Raw genomic sequence first — 23,049 nt, forward strand, 5'->3', positions numbered from 1 at the left:
GGGATTACCTCCCTCCTGGCCAAAGAGGTTCGCTCTGGGCCAGCCCAGCTCATCGCCTGCATTTCCCCCTCTCTTTAGCCACGTTTATAAACCACGGGTATAAGCGTAGCCACCAGGACTAGGCTTAGACCCGATTAAGGGCAGGACACCTCAGGCCCCAGGCCGAGGCGGGCTGGGGTGGCTTCTGTTCTGTCACTGTGAATTACCCCTCGCTAACAGCTTGCAGCAAAAGCTGCTGCTCCAGACTGGGCAGTGTCGTCATACTCTAATTTACTCATGGTTTAGGTTTTCTCGGGTTTGTTTCCCTTTTGGTTTGTGCTATAGCTTCGTAGGGATTACGCACAGGTTTAACTTTCCTAGAGAAAATGGTATAGGCAGCTCCCTTTATGACTTAATTGGCTCTTCAGAGGCTTCTGTGCTAAAATTTGAAAAACAATTAGCATCTCTCTAGCAGAAGATGTTTAGAAATGGGATTTTTTTAAAGGAACAGTAGTAAGGTTTCAGTGCATGCAGACCTCTTACCTGTCCTGGAGTCTCTGTCACACAGTGTCAGAAGTCAGCTCAGAATACCTTTGAACACATCAGTGACTTGTTGCACTCTTCTGGTTCTCACTTAGGTTGTCTATGCCATGGAAGGAGTAGGAAAGACTTCAGTGCTCTGTACTGACTTAAGGGCCTCAGGATTTATCTCGTTGGAACATGACTTTGGGGTGACTGGAAATGTTCTGTGCTGTGTTTTATTCTGTAGTGAAGCCTTTAAGTCAGGTGAGCAGATTCAGTGAATGTTTTTTTGGCCTCTCTTATCTCCTGACTACTTCTTATATGCAAATAATAAGCTGAAGTCTCATCAGTGCTTCTGATTTTTAAAGTATGAAGGGGGGTTTGTGTGTGGTTTTTCCCCTCCTGCAAGACAGGGTGGATGTCACTGGTAAATCACCTGGAAGAATATTCTTGCCACGTTACACGCCTCTCTGAAATAAAAAACAAGCTGTAGTTTTCCATATTGCCCTATGTTTCTGTGACTTGAGAAGATGACATGCTTGAAAATAATTCCAGCTTTTCGGAAGCTCTCTTGGTCAGGAGAGGAAGCAGGAAGGCTGCAGGTTTCAAGTCAGTTCTTCCACCAAAGAACGGGAATAGCTGCGTCTGTTTCACGTAGCTTGTTACCATCTTGTACCTCTCAGAAAAGTGTTACTGTAGCTTTCAGGGAAAAAAAAGTCTCCATCCGATTTGAGTGTTTGGGTGTTGGGTTTTTTTTAAGTAGGACTGCTACTACATAACCACCATTGTAAAGTATTTGGTGCAAGAAATAGATGGCTAATTAGGCTATTGTCTCTAGGACACTTGTTTTATACACTGTGGAAATTAGCAAAGTGTGTCACAGATGAGGTACAGATCTGTGGAAAAGAAGATGGTCTTGTGATTGTGGTAGTGGACTGTAATCTGGGGAATTGTGTACTAAAGCTAAATGCCTCACAGATTTTCTCTGTGATGTTAAAAAGTCACTTCACTCTGTTTCCGTCAGTGATGGCTAATTGTTTGTGCTTCGTTTTTCAGGTACTCAGCCTGAAACAAGGGCCTGATTTGTGGAACTGATGGGCAGTTAAAGCTCCATCTGAAGCTAATGAGAATTGCAGATGCCCTAAAACCACTGAAAAGAGTCAGGCCCTAGGCCTGATGTGAACTAGGTATTTAGAAGTTAGGGAACTCTGTAAACTTGTAATCATAGAATCACAGAATGGCCTAGGCAGGACGGGACCTTAGAGATCATTTAATCCAGCCTCCCTGTCATGGGCAGGGACGCCTCTCAACTAGATCAGGCAACACATGGGGACCGGACGAGGATATCTCTGTGCTTCAGTTTTCTTGCTGTGGAGGTTGTTAATTCTTTTCAACTCATCTCATTTTCTCCCAAAACACCACCAACTCATTGTATATTTTTTTCAAAGTTTGTGAGGCACTTAGATAGCCCCTGTAAAAAGTGCAGTAAGTTGCAAGGTCACAGAATGTGCTTTTGTCAGGACGGGAACTGGAAGGTGTGCAGTAAATTAGAACTGGTGTTTTACACTGACTAAGAAGGAAGGAAAAGACTGCTTTGTTATCTCATTTTCATTTTCTTGGTAAATTAAGCAGGGAGTCCACTTGGGAAAAAAAAAACCCAACCCAAACCCAACCAAACAAAAAAACCGCAGTAATTCATTAGATAAGTAAAATGTGTCATAGCACATACTGAAGAGAAACAGTAAGATTTTGTTGTTGTAACACAAATTCTTCTTTTACTTCCCTAATGTGTTGGGTTTACAAGGTGATAGGACAATATAGTACAGCCCCAGTTGTCACTGTGCGTCCTTATTTTCCCTTCAGAGTATGTATCAGAGGGTCGTTCGTACCAATTTCTCAGTTCTTCTTCATAGCTTGTATCTGTAGTATAATTTTGAGAACAATTGCCCACCATTTCACAAATGATGTTCCATCAGTGATGAAAGCAATGAGAAGAGTAGTGCTGGATCTTTTCCTGATGGGACCTTCCTCCTCTTGAAGTTGTAGCAGATTATTACAGGACAGAGAGGAGGTTTTAACTATTGCCTCTAAAACTAATATGCATGGTTTGGTTTTGGCAACATTTGCATTTAAAGGGCATTCAGCACTAGTTCAGTCATCAGTGAAGTTTAGTTTTGCTAAACAAAGCTTCCGCCTGAAATATGCTGACTGCAGCAGTGCTATTTTAAGGCTTTACTAGCGTGCAATGTAAGGTCAGTGCGTATTTAATGATACTTAGCTAATGACTTCATAGTCGCAGTGTTCATGTTGACGTCACTCTTTGCTAGAAAATTGTTCTACAATTCAGCTATTCAAAATGTTGTTTGATTGTGATTTTGTGCTAATGATTCATCTTGCAACTGAAGGGAAAATAATTGCTTGTCTGGAAACGATTTGTGAGAGTGGATTTAAAGAAAACAAGGGACAAGGTATCCTTTTCAATCTTAGGACCCATTCTGTTTGGAGTTGAAGGCAGAAAGCGACCTTAAGGACAACTTAATTTTTCAGTGCATCTTAAGATTTTCTTGCGCTATTTCTGATGCTGCCTTTGAAAACAAGTCTAGTTTGAAAATGATCTTAGTTTCTGAGGCTGTTGTATTACTATGAATTCTGAATTAGAAGGTTCTTCTATTCCATTCCCCCAACTGGGGGTCATGTTCAATGCATAATGGAATTAAATGCAGTGCAAGGATCTTTTGTTCAGCAGCAGGTAACAGTACGCACAAGGGAGTCTTCAGACATGTTTGGAGATAGGACTCATCGTCTTACCTGCTAACAGAATAAGTCTTTGGTTCCTTGTACGTTCTGTTTTAAAATACCTAGGTGCACACCGAAAGTTTTCTTTAATACACTGTTAGTACTACGGTTCTAACAGCCAGTTTTACCACCAGCATGGTAGAGTCAAAGTTGTTTCTGAATATCTGAACTGTATTTTTATTTGAAGAAAGCAATGGTCCCAGACCCTTTGTGCCGTTTTCTTTTTCAATATAGAACAATAGCACGTTTGTATATGCTGCATCTTGCTATTTTAAGAGTTAACACGGATTTTATTTTTCACGTGTCCTGCACTGTCTTCTCAGCAGTGCAGCTCTGGTAGGGGGAATGGTACGTCTGAGAAGGTGATTAGGAATTAGTGATGTTGAAAGTAAAGTGCAGCCAAACCAATTCATGGAAAGACTTACCAGCTAAACTTCCTGTGAAAGAGACACTGGGTGTTAAAGACATGAACTGTTGTCTATACCTGCATTTCTAGCATCATTGCTACTACTGATTTTGCACAAGCATTAGTGCAGGGATGTGGAATTTCTAGAGCAATGCCATTATAAAGGCAGGATTTGCAAAACTGTTGACTAAGCTGTATTTCTAGAGGTTAAGTCAGAGTCATATATTCAATGGGATCCCACGTGATACTGTACTAAATATCAAACATCACAGGATAGAAAAAGAATAATTTTGTTTTCTGTTATCACTCATCTGGAGCACATTTGGACTGATAATGCTTCATTCTGAGGCACTGTCTGTTCAGATTTCTATTCTTGATTAGCTCTGAGCTGCAGACACAGTCACCTCATTGGAGTTGTTATTATTTTGTTCACCTCGGAACTTTAAATGCCATAACAGAATTAGAACCACTATTGCAAATATTTGGGTACATGCCTCGATTATAATCCATAAAAGCAACTATAGCTCTCCTGTTTTCAAGAACCTCATTTTGTTTGTGGTGAAGACGTCTCCTTGCTATACAACCCAGCATCTAAATGTTAGTTGTTTCTTTATTTCCGCAGTAAAAAGCCTGACCTGATCAATTGATGAGTCGTGCTGAGGCAGGCATGAGCACAGGACCAGCACTGAAGTCAGCTGACTTTCTCGTTCAGGCTAAGTGTAACTATTCATCTGCAGTACTTCAGACTGCTGTGGCCAGTGGGTAATAAGTGAATTAATAAGTAAAAGCAAATACTGGAGAGTTTTAAAAAGCACATCTTGGGGAAAGTGGTTCTTCTCCTTTTAAACAAAGCTCTGCTTGCTTTTCTTTCCTCTGCTTCTGCGAGACATAAGCTGTGATGTGTAGGATCCGAGTTTGCTGCTGCTTTAAGAGAGACCAAACTAGTTAGGGCATAATTTTTTTTTAATTCAGATTTAGGAGAAAATCCTTCCAGATTCTTCTGACTAGCTTCCAGAATAAAATGTGTTTTAACAGTAAAGCTGTAACATGCTTTTACAATGAGCGAGACCTTTTTTTTTTTTTGTGAGAATTTTTATTAGGGCATTTTTAAGGCAGATAGGAACTCGCAGTTGTTTATGAAACAAATTTGGCCGGTGTAGTTTCCCATCTTGCTCTGAAGGCATGTCTTTTCAGGAAAGATAAAATCTTTGGTCTGCGGTATGCTTTGTGTGCAGTTCCTTAAGTCAGAATGGCACTATTTCTGGTTCATTGGTAAGACAGATATCCCCAAAATGCAGGCTTATATCTAGAAAGAGAATGATGATTTATTAAAACTGCTAAATTTGAGATCTGTTGGAACACAGGAGGAAAGATGATTTTAAGATCTAGCAAAAGCGTGCTGATTTTGAAGATTCAGGTCTCAAGAGTTGGGTGTGGTTGGCTGGTCCTGATTTACTTGTGGCACTTTAACAATAGTATAAATTTCATCTGGTGTGGCCTGGAAGGACTAAAGAGCATCAGTTTGTGGCCAATAATGGCTCAGGTTACAGATAGGTATGTACTGCAGCAACTGAAATGTGCTGGAGATGGGCTCGGTCTCCATATGGAATAATTTGCAGGTTCTTTAGAGTGTTATGTTAGTTCTTCTTTTTGAGTTACAGTTGCTTATTCAGGTATTCTGATGTTTTCAACCCAAAACAGGGGTTTAGTGCCTCTAGAAACCATCTAGAAATTGGGGACCTGGGTGAATTCTCTCTGGTGTTAAATTGCTTTGGCAGAGGTGGATGGGAGTCCAGTCACTAATTTTGAAACACTTTGCCGTAGTTTCGCCACAAAAGATGCTGCTAGACTGGCTTCAGAAACATTTGTGGAATGAAGTGATGATCAACACGGAAGGAGGATGTAGCAGCTAGTTTTCTGTAATGTGGTGCTCCCATTTAGATGCTTGAGAGCCCCAATTTAATCAGTAAGGCCTATAATGATACTATGATATACCGTTGTTTTATAGTTTTGTTGGAAGCTATTATGAAGAATGGAAGCGCTGCTGGCGGAGGTGCTTACTGCCGAAAACCAGCCAGTAGCAATGATCAAAGTAAGCCAAACAGCACGAAGGAAAGCAACGCATCTGCTGCAGGTGAAAGTGGAAAAAGCTACACCAAAGACCAAATGGAAGGAGTGTTCAGGTATGGCCTTGCTTAAATACGTCACTGATTTTCGTTCTGTGTGTTGTGAACTTATGCTTTCAGCTTTAGCATCTAAAGGAGCAATGGAAAAATCAGGATCAGCTGAGAGGGATTGCTTGTACTGAACTGTAACTAAAAGGAAGAGGAGAGTTTTGTTGCATTTAAACACAGTGTGAGACGCTGTCACTTTGTATGAGAAAGATGATACTGTTCTTTTTAAACCATCAAGATTACTTTATATAAAAATGATACTTGAAATAGTTATTAAGTAAATCTCATGGTAAATGGAAGAAATTGAAATAAAATGTAAAAGAAAGAAGATAAAAATTCTATCAAACAACTTGCAGAACAGTATTTCTATTTTTAAATATTTTTAAACTCAAGATACATGCTCACTCCTAAGGTTTATTTTCAGATTAATCTTTCTATACAGGCTGGTCTTAGGATCCATGTTAAACCTATTTTGTTCTGGAAGTGTAGGTATCTGAGAAGCACTAAAGCACATGGTCTAAGTTGCGCTATAATCTTTGCTGAGATTCATGCAGCACCATAGTATTAAGATGGAGCGACATCAGGAAAGGAGGATGTGCAAAAAGAAGCAAAGATCGATAAAAATCGAGTAACTCTTTAAGTCATGTTGTCATTACACACTTCTTGGCTGTGGGAGTGAAAAAAAAATACTGTTTGATGTGTACTCTGATTTCTGCTAAAGAAATATGGATAAAGCCACTCTAAAATTGCACAGCTCAAAAGCCGCCTGGATTTTCAGATAAGCCTAGCCCAGATACCTTAAGGGAGCTCAAAGAAAGGTGTCGTGGTTTAACCCCAGCCAGCAACTGAGCACCGTGCAGCTGCTTGCTCACTCCTCCCCTCTGCCATGGTGGGATGGGGAGCAGAATTGAAAACAAGTAAAAGTTGTAGGTTGAGATAAGAACAGTTTAATAATTGAAATAAAAATAAATATAATAATAGTAGTAATAAAAGTAATTGTAATGGAAAGCAAAATAATAAAAAGAGGGTGAAATAAAACTCAAGAAAGATGAGCGATGCACAATGCAGTTGTGCGCTGCCTGCTGACCCATGCTCAGCCAGTCCCAGAGCAGTTTGATCTGCCCCTCCCGACAAGTCTTCCCAGTTTATATCCTCGCCATGACATCATGTGGCATGGAATATCCCTTTGGCTAGTCTGGGTCAGCTCTCCCAGCCTTGTGTTCCTTCCCAGCTTCTCATGCTCTGCCAGCCTTCTCACTGGCCAGACATGAGAAGATGAAAAGTCCTTGTCTTAGCATAAACACTACTTAACAACAACCAAAACGTCACTGGGTTGTCAACATTATTCTCATGTTAAAGCCAAAACACAGCGTTATAACAGCTACTGGGAGGAAAAATATGTCCATCCCAGCTGAAACTAGGATAAAAGGAAATCAAGGGGTCCTCTTCTAGTTCGTGTAGATTGGATGAACTGTTGTGCAAAACAAATCTGTTTGTGATTTTATTATTTTTTTGTTTACATTTGTTACATTTGTTATGTTTCTATTGATATTTTATTGGGATCTTTCAATAGTGTGTTCAGACCTGCCAGCAGTGAGGAAAAAGTAGCTTTCTTTTGTTGAAACAGCAGCTCTGTATTCAGGCAGACAGACAGCAGCATTTCTGGTGTTGTTACCCTCTTGGTGTTGCTGTTTCATAGGGCTTTTAATTTACGATCATCTCTGCTTAAATTAGTGTTGTTGCCCTTCATGGTGCATCTAAAGAAGAACATGAATAAGCATGCATGGTTTTGGCCACCTTGAAACGTTAGCTGTTAAAATATGTATGCGAGACAAAGTATCCAGAAAGAAGTCCTCTGTAAAATGAGGCTCAGATCAAATTAAGACGTGTGACACTTTTTCGGAAAACTGCTACAAGGAAGGCTGTATTAGTGCCAGTATTCACTCACCCGTGACCTGCTGTTCTGAGCTGCAGTCTGCTGTGACATCAGGCTCCCTGCAAGTTCTTTTTTTTTTTTTTTTTTGTTTGGTTTACCTGAAAGTGTGTTGCCTCTCTTGTCTTGAGTAAAATGATGATGTAGAGCCAATCTTTCTCCATTGTGTGCTTTCATGATATTGCATATTGCTTCCTTGAAGGGATGCAGTAGATAACAGATAAAATTCATCCAATTTGTTATTAGAACCAAAGTTAGGTGTATTTACAGAAGTTGCACATTGAGAAAAATCTTGTTGCAACATTGCTTAATAGCAATTTCAGCGAGCTGTTCTGTGAAGATTAAACTTGAGGTTTTAAAACCTGCCCAGGGCTTTGCAAATAAGCAGTTGTAATAGCTTGCAGAACAACCCATGTTTGCTTGTATTTCACATCACACTTAAAACCCCCCTGCTGTTAAAACAGTATCTTGATGCTACCATCCTTCAGCGTAGCAGTTCATAAACTTTATGGGGAGACTGAATTTTGGTTTAGATGTGCAGTGATCAACAGAGCAAGTCTCTGGTTTTTGTTGGATGTTTTGAAATATTTGTCATGTTGTCAGTTAGTGGCATTGACACACCACTTAGAAAATTTGTGGTTAAGAATTTTAAAAAGTGTGTGCCTTGCCAAGGAGAACAGGATTAAATACAAACAGTGGGCTCAGACTTAATGGAAATACATAACACATTCAGTGATGATAGCTGAGGGAAAGTTCATGTTTAAGCACAGTGAGAATGAGCTTTCTAGTTGGAAACATGACAGGCTGCATATGTTATTGCTTCAATCAGGCCCCAGACTTTTCCAATTAAATGGAACATGCCCCTCTGGAGAGGATATTCTTCAGAGAGTAAAGCTTATCACCACCATATGTGTCTGCCATACCACAGTGGAATGATTTTCAGACCTTTGAATTGGTTAGAGAGATGCTGTGTGAAATAAGTTGGGTTTCAAATACTGTTTCATGCCTGATTATTTTTTTCCCCTGTGAAAAAAAAAATTTAGATAGCAAGGTAGCAAAGTCTTCAATTTTTAATAAATTCTGATTTTTACCATGAATTAGACTCTGTCAGACTAAATTGTTTTGTATGCTTATAATTTGAAAGGTGGTCATTATCAAGTATTCTTATCTCCTGGAGTTTTTTTGTTCTGTATTAGTAATTGAATATAGACTGAGAGAAGATATTCCTGATTTAACTACACTCCAAAGCTTTTTTATTAGCTCTAGTGAGCACTAAGACAGGGAGGCTGACTCTGAGCTCTTCGACTCGGATCTCTTGATTAGTGTTCCTGGAGTTGTCCAGCTATCTTGAATTTGCGTGTGACAATAGATGTAGGACGCATGGTGAAGACATGCCTGGAGCAGCTTAACTAATTTAACTGTGGTAATTTTCATGAGGGTTACTCTAGTAATGTGAGTAGGTATGAGTACAAACAAACACCTCTGTGCTGTTTGTATTTTTTTTTCCACATACACAGGGGATACTGATCACCTGCTGAGAGTGCTGTAACACTTCTGTAGAGCATTACAGGAGCTTGCAAACAAGTTGCTCGACAGGGAGAATCATAAGATGCAATATCTTTCCACCGACTGCATAAGTGCTGCGCAATGCTCTGTTCTTGGTGGGAATGGTGGTCACTGTTTCAGTGTGACAGCTTGAAGCTTGATAGATCCAAAAGCACTTTGTTGCTGTAGAATTGAAATGCTTTGAAAATACCACCTGTATTTTCTTAATGGTGCTTATCTTGTCACTGATGGCTGGATCAAGTTGCCTTAACACTTTAGGTGACCTGCATATCTGAGATATTGGCAGGTGACTAGCAGAAATATGTCAGAACCCACAGTAGGCTTATGTCTTTTTAGAGCAAGCGCCCTAAAAGTCTCTAGGCAATTGAAAGCAGCCTGAGCAATGTCAACTTTACATAAATGCATGAGAAAGTGTGTGCATGACAAAAGGGAAAATTTGCTTTTGAATTCTGTGGTCTTTGCTTTAAAGTGATTCCTTCACTGTTTGATGTAGGTTATTTGCGTTTTTTGCTGAGATAAATGAAACATTTTTTGTAAGAAAGAAATTTTTAACTTTTTTTTCCTTCTAGTTCTCTTAAAATGACTGAAGAAGAACTGATCAGGATTACAGTTATCAAAGAGTTCTTTAATTACTGTCAGACAAATTCTGTTCATCATATCTGCCTACTCATACCAAGTCTGCAGGCCCTTTGGAAAGGTTTTGTGGACTAGCATGAAATTAAAAAAGAAGGAAAAAAAAGAAAGGATCTTTTGCCTGCTGTGTATTAATCTTTACCATTCCTTTTTATGCTGTAAAGTGTGTGTTATCTGTTTTATCCTATGTGATCTAAAAAAAATAGTTTCAGAGATATAGATAGGTTGTACACTTTACACAGACTCCTTTTAAATGACCTTAAAATTCATATGGTGACTGATGTCTCTTTTTTAGTAAATAAGCCATAACATATATTCCATATTACCTGTTCGACATCTGAAAGGTAACTGCATGACCTACTGCAGGTGATCCTGCTCTGGCAGGAGGGTTGGACTGGATGATCTTTTGAGGTCCCTTCCAACTCCTGACATTCTGTGATTCTATGTGATTCTGCTATGGTTAGTAGGATGCTAAAATTGGATTTCTGTCTTGTGAGAACTGTCGTGGAATACTGCTTTTCCTGCCCTGCCGATCCATGCCCCTCAGAAGAGAGCACAAGAATGAAATTTTATATTTGGAGCTGGAACCAAAATAAACCAGTGGAGGCACGAGTTCTGCAGAAACCTCGCAAAGCAAGATGGAATGTCATCCGGTAGTGGCTGAGGATAATTGTCAACTTGATCTGAATTCATGTAGTAAACAAAAAAGTTGCCTCATGTATTAAACTAGAAGGAACGTAATTTGGTGTGACTGAATTTTTCCAGGCCTTCTGCTGAGACTTCTGCAAATTCAGCAAAAAGAGATATGTCGTTCCTTTTTAAACATGGAGTTAAGAAGATAATTAACTGGAAGTGGAAAAATAAGAGTAATCAACATATGCTAAAACAGTAAAAACAACTCCAAAAAACCAAAACAAAACCAACACCAAACACAAGGCAAAGAAATCAGGGTGTGCCTTTTAATTAGGCTGCTAGAACTGCCATGAATTGTTGAAATATCCAGTTGAATGGTTGAGAAAGTCAAGGTGGAAATCACATAAGGCCCCTCATGGAAAAGTGGCACAAAAGATATGGTGGACTTTGTCCTGCTTTTAGTCTACACTTTTTTTTTTTTGCTAAAATAAAAGCTTAAACAAAATCTAGGGACAAGTATGCTGATACACAACCTTGAATAGTTCATGTAATACACACAGGAGAAACAAACTGACCAGATATATCCAAGAGCAAGGTACTAAGACAAGCATCCTAATGTGCTGTTGGACCTATCGGTAAAACAGAGATCTGAAACTTCTGGTGCATTCGTTTCAGAAACTAGGGGTATGCTGCTCTCTGCTTGAGTTCCTCGACAGCACTTCTCTTCCCAATCTAGAACACTTTTTGCAGACCACACTTATGTCATCCCAACTGTGCCTGGCACATTCTCGATTCAACTGCAAGATGCCATTTTCATCAGGCCCTCTGGTATCATTGGAAACTTGACCTATGCAGAAACTGGTCTGCATTTTACTGTGGTTTTCTGCTCAGCTGTGGGATCAGACGTCAGTGTAACTTCCTCTTGCTTAGTTCTTTGTCACTTAATATTCACGCTGCTGCTCACTGGGCTGCTCAGTTCAGATGACTGGTGGGAGAAATATTTGTGGCTCCCGTCACAACGTTTTGGAGACTGAAGTATTTGCCTTTTGAGCCATCCCTGTGCAGTGCAGACAAAGGCTTTGGAAGACCCTTTGAAATACCTAGTCGCACCGAAAACTTTAGGATTATGGTATTTGATACAGAAATGCAAGCATCTCTGGTAGGTTTCGTTTACCTGATAAAAACTGTTGATGCTGACCTAATCTGAATTGTAGATTTGAGAAGTGAAACAAGAAGCACAGCAGTAGGATCACGTCATTTTGTAGTTACAGGAGAGCAAGTGCTGGTAGTCCCAGGATTTCTGCAGGTGAGAGCAGGCGTTGCAGGACATGAAGGTCTTCCCCTGCCTTCAGCTGTCAGAGCCTGGAGAGGGGCCCAGCGTCAGGCAGAATTGGCTGTTGCTGCAGTTTGAAGCCAGCGAACCAGTTCTACTGCAGGTGGCTTGTTGGCTGCAAGCTGAGATAGTGAAGCTTTGCAAGTCATGAGGAGATACCTCTGTCAACAGATTGTGGATGAATGTAGGGCATCACTCACCCTCACGCTGTTTTAGAAGTCTATTCTCTAGAAGTCAGATATTATTTCAGGAACATCCATCAATGTGCCCTCCTAAAACAGCCAGCAAATCTGTTAAGCAGAAGGACAGTGCCAAGGTGCTGGCAGGGGACTAACAATTCAGCATGGGCAGAAATAAGCCAGAGAACAGAAATAATTTGATAGTAATTCAGATACAGAAGTGGTTCAACTGGGAATGAAAAACACAAGAAAAGCAATTTATGAAAAGACGAAACTCCAAACAAATTGACAGTGAAAGCACCAAACTTCAAATAAGCCAGAAATAAACAACAAAAAAACTCAATTCACTACAAAAGGGGAAATCCATAAGCAAGTGATATGTAAATTACAATTTTAAAAAGAAACATCTGTGCTGAGTTTACATATTCAAGAAAATTATCACCAGGGACTACATTGCCTTAAGTGCAGCAAAACCAAGCAAACAACAATTTGAAGTGCAGCTTTCAGAAAGTTAGTTGTTCATGCTGAGAGTGCTGCAAGACAGGGGTTTCAGATGTGGTTAAAATCCATACGTGACATCAGTGACTGGTCTTTTCCAAAACCTCCACTGATTTTTCTCTTAATTTTTCCCAGTCTTTGGCCAATCCTCTGTGGCCTGCAACAGGAGACAAATAGGAAGGAGATGGTTCCTTCTGTCCATCTGCCCTCCCATGACAAAGCTCCACAGGGAGAGTTCAGTGCTTCAGGCAAGTAATTCTGGCAGGGTGAGGATTGTCAGGGCTCAGTCCACCAGAGACAAGGGGCAAAGAATATGTCCAAAAAGGCCTGCATCTGCCCAGGGACCATGGCTTCCAACAGCTCCCAGCAACTGGGGAGAAATTTCTGATAAGGACAGTGGCAGTTTGGGAGAAGAGGACTTAAGTCTTGGAGAGTCTCTCTGTAAAGGCCACGATCCCCGTCTCTTTGAGGCGGAGGAGGGCTGTGGCATGTGGGGTGGGCTGCGTGCCCCTACGGTGTTTGAGAAACCTGCTGACTGCTCAGCACTCATGGCCTGCGGATCTGGTGGGTTGTCCTGGTGATCCCATACAGTTTGTCCTTCTATAAACGGACTCACCAGCTTTATGCATTAAAGTTTTGTCTCTCGGGAGTGCACCACAGACACTGGTAATTTTGTTTGACTGGAAAGTACCTTCTAGTTGTCTTGGCTTGTCCCATCATCCCCAGTGCAAAGCTGCTGCGGTACAAGTTTCGGTGCAAGACTCGCGTGGACTTTGCTGACGGGGGCAAAACTGAGCTGTTGCACTGTAATGATTGCCCCGAATTGTGCTCATTAAGGGACCTCCTGGCAGGAGTCACTAACTCCCTTCCTGCAGGAAACTTTGCATTAACTAGATGCTAGCTACCTACAGTCTGGAGGTTTTTTGCCTTCAAGTGACAAAGCAGTGGTATAAAACTGCTGTCCGAGTGCAGGGTGTCGCAAGGACTTCATAGCACAGAGGTCATGGTTGAGAACTCCAGGCTTGGGTCAGGTTTTTGGCCCCTGTGCATTTGTATTTTAGCTTTAAAACTTGATCTGCCTAATCCGAAGTTCTGCTAAACTCTGCAAAATTGCCGTATGCATATTTCGCATGATTCGCCGTGAAGTCATGTACAGCGGCACTCCTCGGGCAGCGTACTTGCAACTTTTGGTTGCTGCAGAGGTCTCTGAGAGCCAGCACTGACTTTGTTGAGATCTGATTGTGGTAATGGGGCTGAACAGTGAACAGCGGTTGTGCATCTCAGCATTGATCCTGTGCAGGAGAAAGAAGGGCGATACAAATGGCCTGGAGGATCACTTGCAGGCAGCGTTGCTGTGAGAGCGCCCATACTGACAAGAACACACAAGGGAGAATAAAAGTCAAGGGTAGCTGTCACAGATTCACAAAGGCTTCTTCACTGGAGACTGGCTGTTTCACTTAGGGCAACAGGTCAGGGTATGAGGGTTGTTTGATATAAAGTGTGCTCAAAATATTAAATGATAGCTTCATAGAACGTCAGGAATGTTGGAATAGAGGTGGCTCTATTTTTAAATTTTTTTATTTGGCAAAGCAATTAGTAGCAAGGACTTGCTAAGAGAAAACAGAAATATGTTATGCCTCGGCTGAACACTTGTTTCGTGATAAATTCATTTGTGGACTAGATTGGAGGCAGCTGCTGGCTGGAGGGTGATTGCATTCACCCATTTGGAGGGTGAGTGCACTTTCTTGTCGGGAAGCAGCTCTGGTTTGGTGCAGGGGTTCTAAGCAGATCGTGGTATCAGAAGCCGGTGGGTCACGTACTGACCTGAAAATCTTCTGACTGATACCCTGTTCCTGCTCTTCCCATGGCCCATTGTGAGACTTTTACTGGTTGTAAATGGAAGGAAACTCCAAGGCAAGGTTTTGGTGATTAGAAGAACAGGTTGGCATTTCTTGGGTTTTTCTATTTTTTCTTCCTCTCCATTTTCCTCCTCTCTGCATCCTAGAGTTGTGAAATAAGTGCATATCGGGTCTGCAAAGAAGTAAACTTCTGTGTTTGAGTGTTTTTTTTCATATTTGTTACTTCCACAAGAACTGACCATATGTTGTTGGGAGAAAAAGTTTGTGAGGATGCACAGTGCTTAAAAATACTTGAACACTTTAACACTACAGTTGTAATGTTAATAAAATAACAATTTTGATAAATGTTGATGACTTACTACCTAATTTTATATCACCCAAAGTTCTGAAGAGTCCAGTCCACAAACAGATAATTCAGATACCGAATTATTGAAGAGAAGAGCTTAGATTGGATGCTGAGATAGCTTTTATTTCAAGAAATTGCTAAATTTGACACTGCTTGTACTTTTAAATAAACTGTTTGTTCTTGATATAGTTCATAAGTAATCCAGGTCCTGAGGCTGATGAAGAAGGGATCTGTACACTACCAATGTTTTTTCTTGTTGTACAAATCAAAAAACAAAAGTTCTCAGAGTATAATTTGATGTATTTTCTTTCCATTCTTTCTTGATGCTGGATTCCCTGTGTTCTTTTTAGTTAGCATTATCTGCTTCCTAACAGGAAGTTATTAAAAGTTATTAAAAGTTCAGTATAATGAGCAGTGTTTATTTGCCAGGCTGTTTGTGTTGGCAGCTGCCTGCACACATTCAGTGCAGTGCTCTTGCGAGCATTATAGCGAGACTTCCCTAAAAGCTTGTGTTATTCAAACACGGGAAAGGGATCCATCAAATGAAACTTGATTTGGTCAGTCTGTGAACTATGAAGGACCACACATGATGCTGTGGTTGTACTTCTGATGCATGTGCATTCCCTTAATTACAGGGTACCCATTCTTCTGTCATGAAAGTGCCAAAGGCTTGCTTACCTCCCCCTTCCTTTTTTTTTCCCACTTGGCTGCCCTGTGTATAGTCTTTGCAACACTAAACCCATATTTACATGGAAATATGTGCTTTTAAGAGAATGTGGACACAGGTAGAGCCATGTGAAGAGACTCCTAAAATATTTATGGATGTAATTTCTGTTTCTTGTTCAGACCACCTTATGCATTTCCTTATGCATCAAATGTCAGTGTGCCTCATTTCTGCAATGCAAGTTTGTGATTTGGCCTTGTTTTCCTAAGTTTCTGAATTCTTAGCCAAGTAATTTGGTTTGATTTAAAAGGTGTATTTATTGGTTTGTTCGGTTCTTCCTGACCACATAGAATTAATGTTCTCTCTGTCCCCTGTAGCTGCACTTTCTCTCTTCTGGGTATTGGAAAGCATACCAAATCATTATATCGTTTCCAGATTTTGCTTTTCCTGTCTGGGTGAGATGGCCTGCAGGAAGAATATTTCCGAGTTTTAAAAAAAATACTACATTGAACATATGAGATGAGTCAAACTCGTAATTGCTGGAGCTGTTATTGTTTCTTTGAACTTACATAAACACAGAAAATTTGTTAAGAACCAGGTGAGGTATTCTCACGTGCCTTATCTCCCTGAAAAGTGAATGCTTGAGCGGTGGTATGACTTGGCTTTTGTTTGGAGAAAGGCAGTTGTAGTTTGTTTTGGTTTATCAGGCATACAAAAGTGCATTTGCTATGCTAGGCCTTCCTACCTGCTGGCTCTGCAAAGTAAATTGGGGCTCTTCTGTTTATGTATTATTAACAGCAATACAACTGTGGTAGTTCTACAGTAGAAGTAAAACAAGTGTATGTAGTAAGTAACTTTTAGTACAATAGCTTACTGTGCTCAGTAGTGAGTTTATTATGAAAAATGGCATTCTCTGTTTCTAGAGTGGATTTTTTTCAATATTTTATATTGAAAATGAGACATATATTGCATCTGTGTAATGTATTACCCCATTTACCGCTGTGTTCTAACATACTGGGTTTTTTTGCTTACAACATTTTACTTCATTTTCTTTTGCAGTATAAAGAAATGTAAAAATTATTACAAAGTCCTTGGAGTGTCAAAAGATGCAGGTGAAGAAGACCTAAAGAAGGCTTATAGAAAACTTGCTTTGAAATTCCACCCAGACAAAAACCATGCACCTGGAGCAACAGAGGCTTTTAAAAGTAAAATACCATTTTTAGTTATAATTTCTTTTATGATTAAACTTTGTGAGATTAACAGAAATACATCTGCATTGGTCAGTTGTCTTTTTACATAATTATTGATGTGGTGTTTTGTTGCTGTGTGTTTAATACTAAACTGACATTTTTATCCAAGAAAATATTTGAACTTTATTGTCATGACATATATCTAGAAGTATAGATAAATAATGTGGATTTTTGCAGTAGGGTTCAATTTCAGATGATTGACTGTTATTTTCAGGTACAGGGAGCAAATACTTGATCTGTGAAACCCAGTTGCACTTTTTTACTGTTACTAACTTAATGGAGTCAATTGAGTCTTACTGTTTTGAAGCTTTGCTATACTTGAGTTTGGAAAAAAACAAGTAATACTAGATAGCAAAATGCTTTTTTTACTGAATCACATGCCACGCTATTACCCCTTCCTTGAGAATTCCTTGTGTGTGTGTAGTTTTACTACTTTTTTCACACAAAAACACTTGAGTTCAAACATGGCCTTATTGACAGTTGCCTTTGCCCATTTCTTAGGTAAAATTTACGGTCTAGCTTGACCTGATCTAAGGCTGCCAAGCGTAGCCTGCATGAGAGATATTGTTGAGGGAAAGCTTTTTAAAGAAAACTATGTCTTCATTTCAGATGCATATGAGAAAGAATGTGAATCTGTAAGAAATGATCATGCATCAATAAACAATTTGATCATGACACATGTTTTTTCTTATTTTTTCCCTGTGGAAGGTTTATATGCCATTTGATCAAATTGTTCAGATGAAACTCTTAAATTGGAGGAAGGAAAAAAAGAACAGAAATAGTCCTGAGCAAGACTTCTGATATAGACTTTAAGGGATAATTATGATAATATATTAATAATGCCAGATGAAAAGAACATAACAGAAAATTTGATTGCTAAAGATTATTTTAATACAGCTGTGTGATGGCTTTATCTAAAAGAGGTATTATTCTTTAAAATTGTCTCCAGCCCTATGAATAAAATAACTCTTCCTTGTTAATAGCATTTTAAATAATCTTTAAAATGTTAGCAATCTGTTTCTTATTATTTATTTTTTTATTCAACATTAACACTTTTTACAGATCTGATTTCTTCAGTTTAATTTTGCTTTCTGGTTCTTAACTACATGAACAAGTGAACAGAAAAATTTGTAGGGGAAACTTGTTTACCAAAAGTTATTTAATGAAATGAAGCATTTTTCTTGCATTGAAATTATTGTAATCTTTTCGTATAGCTGAGTAAATTTATGATTTAGTTTGTCTTTAAAGGTGTCTGGTGAGTTTCTAACATCCAGCTGAGAAAAAGAGTTTCATAATAATAGCTGTTATTTTATAATTATGCTTTATTTTAAGGAAAGGTCACATTAGAAAACAGAATTGAGTTTGATGTTAGGCAAAGTACTTACGTAGAACTTGAGCTACCTTGTACTACTCTTCTGTTGTACTGAGCAGCCTTCCTGAGGTTATATTTTAGATTTTAAAGTTTGTGCAAATACAATAACTTCTAATCTTTTGGAATCTCTTTTACTACCTTCATCAAACATCTTTCCTTTGAAACTTCTGAGCAGGTGTTTTTCATTACTCATGTCTTTTTAAAGAAAATTATATTTGAATCAAATCAGTTGTTAGTTAGTGTCAAATAATCAAAAGCAAATAAATAGTTAAAAAAGATTGTTGACCATGCCATGACAGTATTGTGTCTTCACTTTATGTGCAGTCATCTGATTTATGTCTCCCCAAGTTCTTCATTGTTGGGAAAATCTGAGATTTTATTACCAATTTTATCCTCACGATGAGTAACAGAGGAACCTTGTAGCAGTATTTGGTGTCATGCTCTCAGTGCAAATACCCAGGCTTAATTTCTTCAGGTTTTCTCCTCCACTTAAAGGAACTACTAGTGATTATTTCTAAGGGCATCTTAAAAGGCACAGAGCTAAGACTCATTAACTTTTTTTTTTTAAATTGGTTAATATTGAAAGCATTAATTATGCAAGGCCATAGTCTTATTTGCCTGTGTTGAGGTCACGTCATGTGTTGCACCTGTCATGAGCTTTCAGTGACTGAGGGCTTTTCGACACTGAAAAGTATAATCCCTGTGCCTTGTGTTGGTTGGCTGCAGAAGCAGGCTTTTGTTGAGGAGGCCTGGAGGAGAGAGGAGAAAGGGTTTAATGAAGATACGACTGAGTGGTGATTGTTCATCAAATGCCGACAGAAATTTTCCTTCAGCCTGCAAGAGCTCTGTGTGTGTGCGTGTGTACAGCAACCAGGGTTAAAGCTTGTAAAATCAGCTGAGCTTGTGGGTTTTCACACCGATTCTTTCACTTAACTTGTTTTTTCCCTTTCTGCTGTCAAAATTGAAGTTGTTCATTTGTGACAATGTAGCGTGAATAGAGACAAGCATCCAGGCCAGGCACTCCAAAATTTGAGGTCGTGTTGATGACCTGAGGAGCATATGTGTTCCTGTCACAGCATGTGTGTTGTGCTCCTCATGCTGCATCATGCAAAACTTGGTGTTATTAATGTAATCCTTAAAATATCTTAAGAAGTATGTAGAAAAATACATTCACGCCCTTGTAAAACAACTGAGTTTCGAAGAAATCACCACTGATCAAATTAAACCAAAGAATATCCACTGAGTCTGTGATGTTTTTAGGCCAGGCTGCTTGAGCAACCTGAACTTTGCGATTACCGAGCTTCAAAGCTTTCATTGTAATGCTTGATGCTTTTTTTTGTAATTGCAGTGAGAGAGAACATTTTCACAGGTGTAGGTGTTCCCTCAGAACAAGAAATAAAGCTCTCCTGCCTTCTGCCTAGTTCAACAGGATAAAAGGCCTTTGAATAGCGTTGGTGGGAAACTTTGTGGAAGCTGTGCTAAGAAAAGTAGAGATGTTGATTTGTAACATACAGCAAAGGATATAATACAGTGCCTATTCTTGACTTTGAAATTGCAATTTTCATGCTGGAATAGCTCTTATCTTTCACTTATGTGAGTTGTCTTTTATTCCTGCTTCAGAAATTGGAAATGCGTATGCTGTGCTGAGTAATCCAGAAAAGCGAAAGCAGTATGACCTTACAGGCAGTGAAGAGCAAACATGCAATCACCCTAGCAACGGTAGATTCAACTTCCATAGAGGTTGTGAGGCAGATATTACTCCAGAGGATCTATTCAACATGTTTTTTGGAGGGGCCTTTCCAACAGGTATTTGTATACATCGGTATAACCATTGGGATATACTGGCATTAGAGTTTGTGACAAGAAACAGCAAAATTACTCCAACCTGCCTCTGACCCCAACTGTTTAATGTGCACCACAGTTTATTTTTCCCATAAGGGTTGCTAAATCCCCAAAATACGTGTTCAGTTCTTTAGAGTTACTATGGTGATTCTGTGGAACATGAAATCCCTTGTCTTCAGGCTTAAAACCACTTGGAAATTAAGTTGTGTTATCTTGTGTGCCATTGTTCAGTAACATTAAATACTTTACTGCTTCTGTATTGACCTCTAAATAGCGGGGGGTTTACATGTTTTAAATGTGGATATTTCTTTACGTAGGTAGTGTACATTCATTTTCTAATGGTCGTGCTGGCTACAGTCATCCCAATCAGCATCGTCAGAGCGGACCTGAGAGGGAGGAAGAGAGGGGTGATGTATGTTTAAGTGCATTGACTTTTAACTGTGGATTGTGCAATTTGCTTACAGTGATGTGATTGTAGGGGAGCTCTGTACCACGGAGGAGGATTTGTACTTGCCAGTTATGTATTTTAAAACTTTGGCAGATGAAAGCCCTACTAATTGGTAAATAGACATGCAAGTTTGAGAAGATAATAGTCTAGTTTTGTAAATCTGTTGTTGTATGGCACTATCTTACCAGTGACTGGTAATATTAGCCTAAGTATGCCACTAATTCTGGTCACTAATCCTTGTCTGCATTTAAAAATCTGTTTGGGCGGAGGTAAGAATTGAACTTAAGGCTCAGTGTTAATTATATGAATTACACCTAGTCCTGTATCGTTACATATGACCGGAGAGATGAGACCAAATCATGGCACACAACGTAGATGAATCCAGCTGTTCGTTTAGTAGTTGTTGCTACATGCTAGCCCATGAACTGTGGCAGCTTGAGCACTTGATGAATGCTGTGTATGCACTGGAAAGTTACAAGCGTTCGCAGGTTTAGTTGTCATTTTCCTGGCATCTTTTGATGTTTAAAGCAGAAAGTCACACTTAGCATTAAATCTTGTCAAATTTACCTGCTTATTTGATGCCGTTTTATGAAATACCTGAATGTGTTTTGTTCCTTAGGGAGGTTTCTCTATGTTCATTCAGCTGATGCCTATTATTGTGTTGATCCTTGTCTCCTTGTTGAGCCAGTTGATGGTATCTAACCCTCCTTATGCCTTATACCCAAGATCGTAAGTAACACTCAATTACATTAGGTTAAAACTGAGGGGAGGATATTGTGGTTACCCTCTCCCACTTAGAAGCATTTTAGACAACTTTCCGTTAGTTGGGCCTTGATTTCCCATGGTGAGGAAAGGGAGGGAAGGTATAGATGAAGCAGAACAAAGCTAGAGAGTTAGGTTCTAAGAACACACTAACAGAATGTAATGGAGAAAAGAAGTCAGCAGCCCCTGGAGTTCAAGAGGTCTCCCAATACAAGGCAGTGGGGCCACACAGTGTAGCACGTTGTGAAGGTGTTTACATCTCCAATGTATTTAATTGAATCCTGAAGCCTGCTAAGGCTCATTTTTCTTTCAGGGGTCATCTGAGCTTGTAGCAAGTGACTTTCTCATCTTATTTAAGTTCTGAACTAGATGAGGGCTGGGGAAAATGTCTGTTCTTTGCTTCATTCTAAGTAATGGTAAAATAGTTTATTTTCATTTTCTTGCAAAAAATTCTACAGAGAAACTTACCTGTTTGGTACAGTAGGATGTATAAACCTTTTTCCTTGAGAGAAATCAAGTATGCAGCTAGCTAGTAGACTTGGCCCACTCACCAGCACTGTTTTAAAGGTCCTTAGTTCCTTGCAGAGCTCTTAGTCCCACGACAGAAAGTTTTCTTTTCTCCTCTCTTATTTTTTGGGGTTCTTTATTTCTGGATTGTGATGTTTTTCCCTCCTGCAACTAAGCTGTTGTGATGCTTATCAACACTTTTCTGCCAAAATGTTTGTGCACAATCTTTGATTTTTAATCTGCAGAGTGCCAGCCAGAAAATGGATGTGTCGGGGCTGACAGAAAACATTGTACAATGGAGATGCCTGTACTGGGTTGCTACAGAATAGTGACCTGTTTTTCTTTTTGTTGAGTTTGAATTTAATTTTCTATTCACAAAGCTTGTATTTGCCTAAAAAGGTATGAAACAATTGTCTTACTAAAGTGGTTTTTTTTCCTGAGATAAAGGGTTTAAGCAGCAGAAGTTTAAAACTCAGGCAAATGTAGTAATTTTATTTTCTGGCAGATTTTACAACTGTTCATTTCATTTCTTGTCTTGTAATGTGTTGCTTTTCTGCAATAGCAAATAAATAAATACCTAGTCTCTCTCCCACCCCTCCCTTCTTTTTTGCAGAAGTACAGGGCAAACCATAAAAATGCAGACAGAAAACCTGCATGTTGTTTATTATGTCAACAAGGACTTTAGAAATGAATACAAAGGAGCGTCATTACAGAAAGTGGAAAAGAATGTGGAAGAGGATTATGTGTCCAACATTCGTAATAACTGTTGGAAGGAGAGGCAACAAAGTAAGTTCGGCAATATGTGTAATTTCATGAAAGCATGCATTACTGTAAAAAGAGATTGCCTAAGACAAGAATTAAGTGCTTGAATTATTAAAATATCAGAATGGAAAAGCAAGTGTAAGGTTTTTTTACTGTTTCTCACTTATACAAGTGTCCCCAGTGACACTTAATTTCTGTGTTTTACTCAGTGATCTAACAACAGTCTGCAAATCATCAGCAATTTTAGCCTGCTAATCTCTTTGTGACCATTTCTCAGAAAATTAAAGGCTACACTGAATTGATAACGAGAAAGAAATAGCTCTAAGTTAAGGACAAAAGCTAAGAATCCTTATTTCTTCCACATTAGCTTATCGTGGCTGTATCTCATTTCCCTAGGTGCTTTTATATACATAATAAATATGACAAAATCTTACTTAGGTGTTTCCAGAGAAGGAAGAAAATAATCTGGACCACAGTACATACAAACACTGCTTTTCCAGGCAACCAAGGAAGGACACACAGCATATAAATCAGTACTTAATCTTTTGCCAGTGATGAGTATTTTTTCTCTCTGGACTTGGTACC

General features: G+C 39.3%; 1 protein-coding gene across 1 annotated transcript; it reads left to right on the forward strand.

Annotated features, from left to right (window-relative positions):
* Positions 1-5,719: 5,719 nt before the first annotated feature.
* DNAJB14 (DnaJ (Hsp40) homolog, subfamily B, member 14) lies at positions 5,720-22,488 on the forward strand (the record flags this gene model as incomplete). The annotated part of the gene is made up of 6 exons (XM_009870187.1): positions 5,720-5,886; positions 16,581-16,726; positions 19,764-19,949; positions 20,303-20,397; positions 21,053-21,162; positions 22,316-22,488. Coding segments are annotated over exons 1-6 (868 nt in total), but the record flags the coding sequence as incomplete, so codon positions are not given.
* Positions 22,489-23,049: the final 561 nt, after the last annotated feature.

Source organism: Apaloderma vittatum, unplaced genomic scaffold (genome assembly GCF_000703405.1).
Source record: "Apaloderma vittatum isolate BGI_N311 unplaced genomic scaffold, ASM70340v1 scaffold16140, whole genome shotgun sequence".
NCBI lineage: Eukaryota > Metazoa > Chordata > Aves > Trogoniformes > Trogonidae > Apaloderma > Apaloderma vittatum.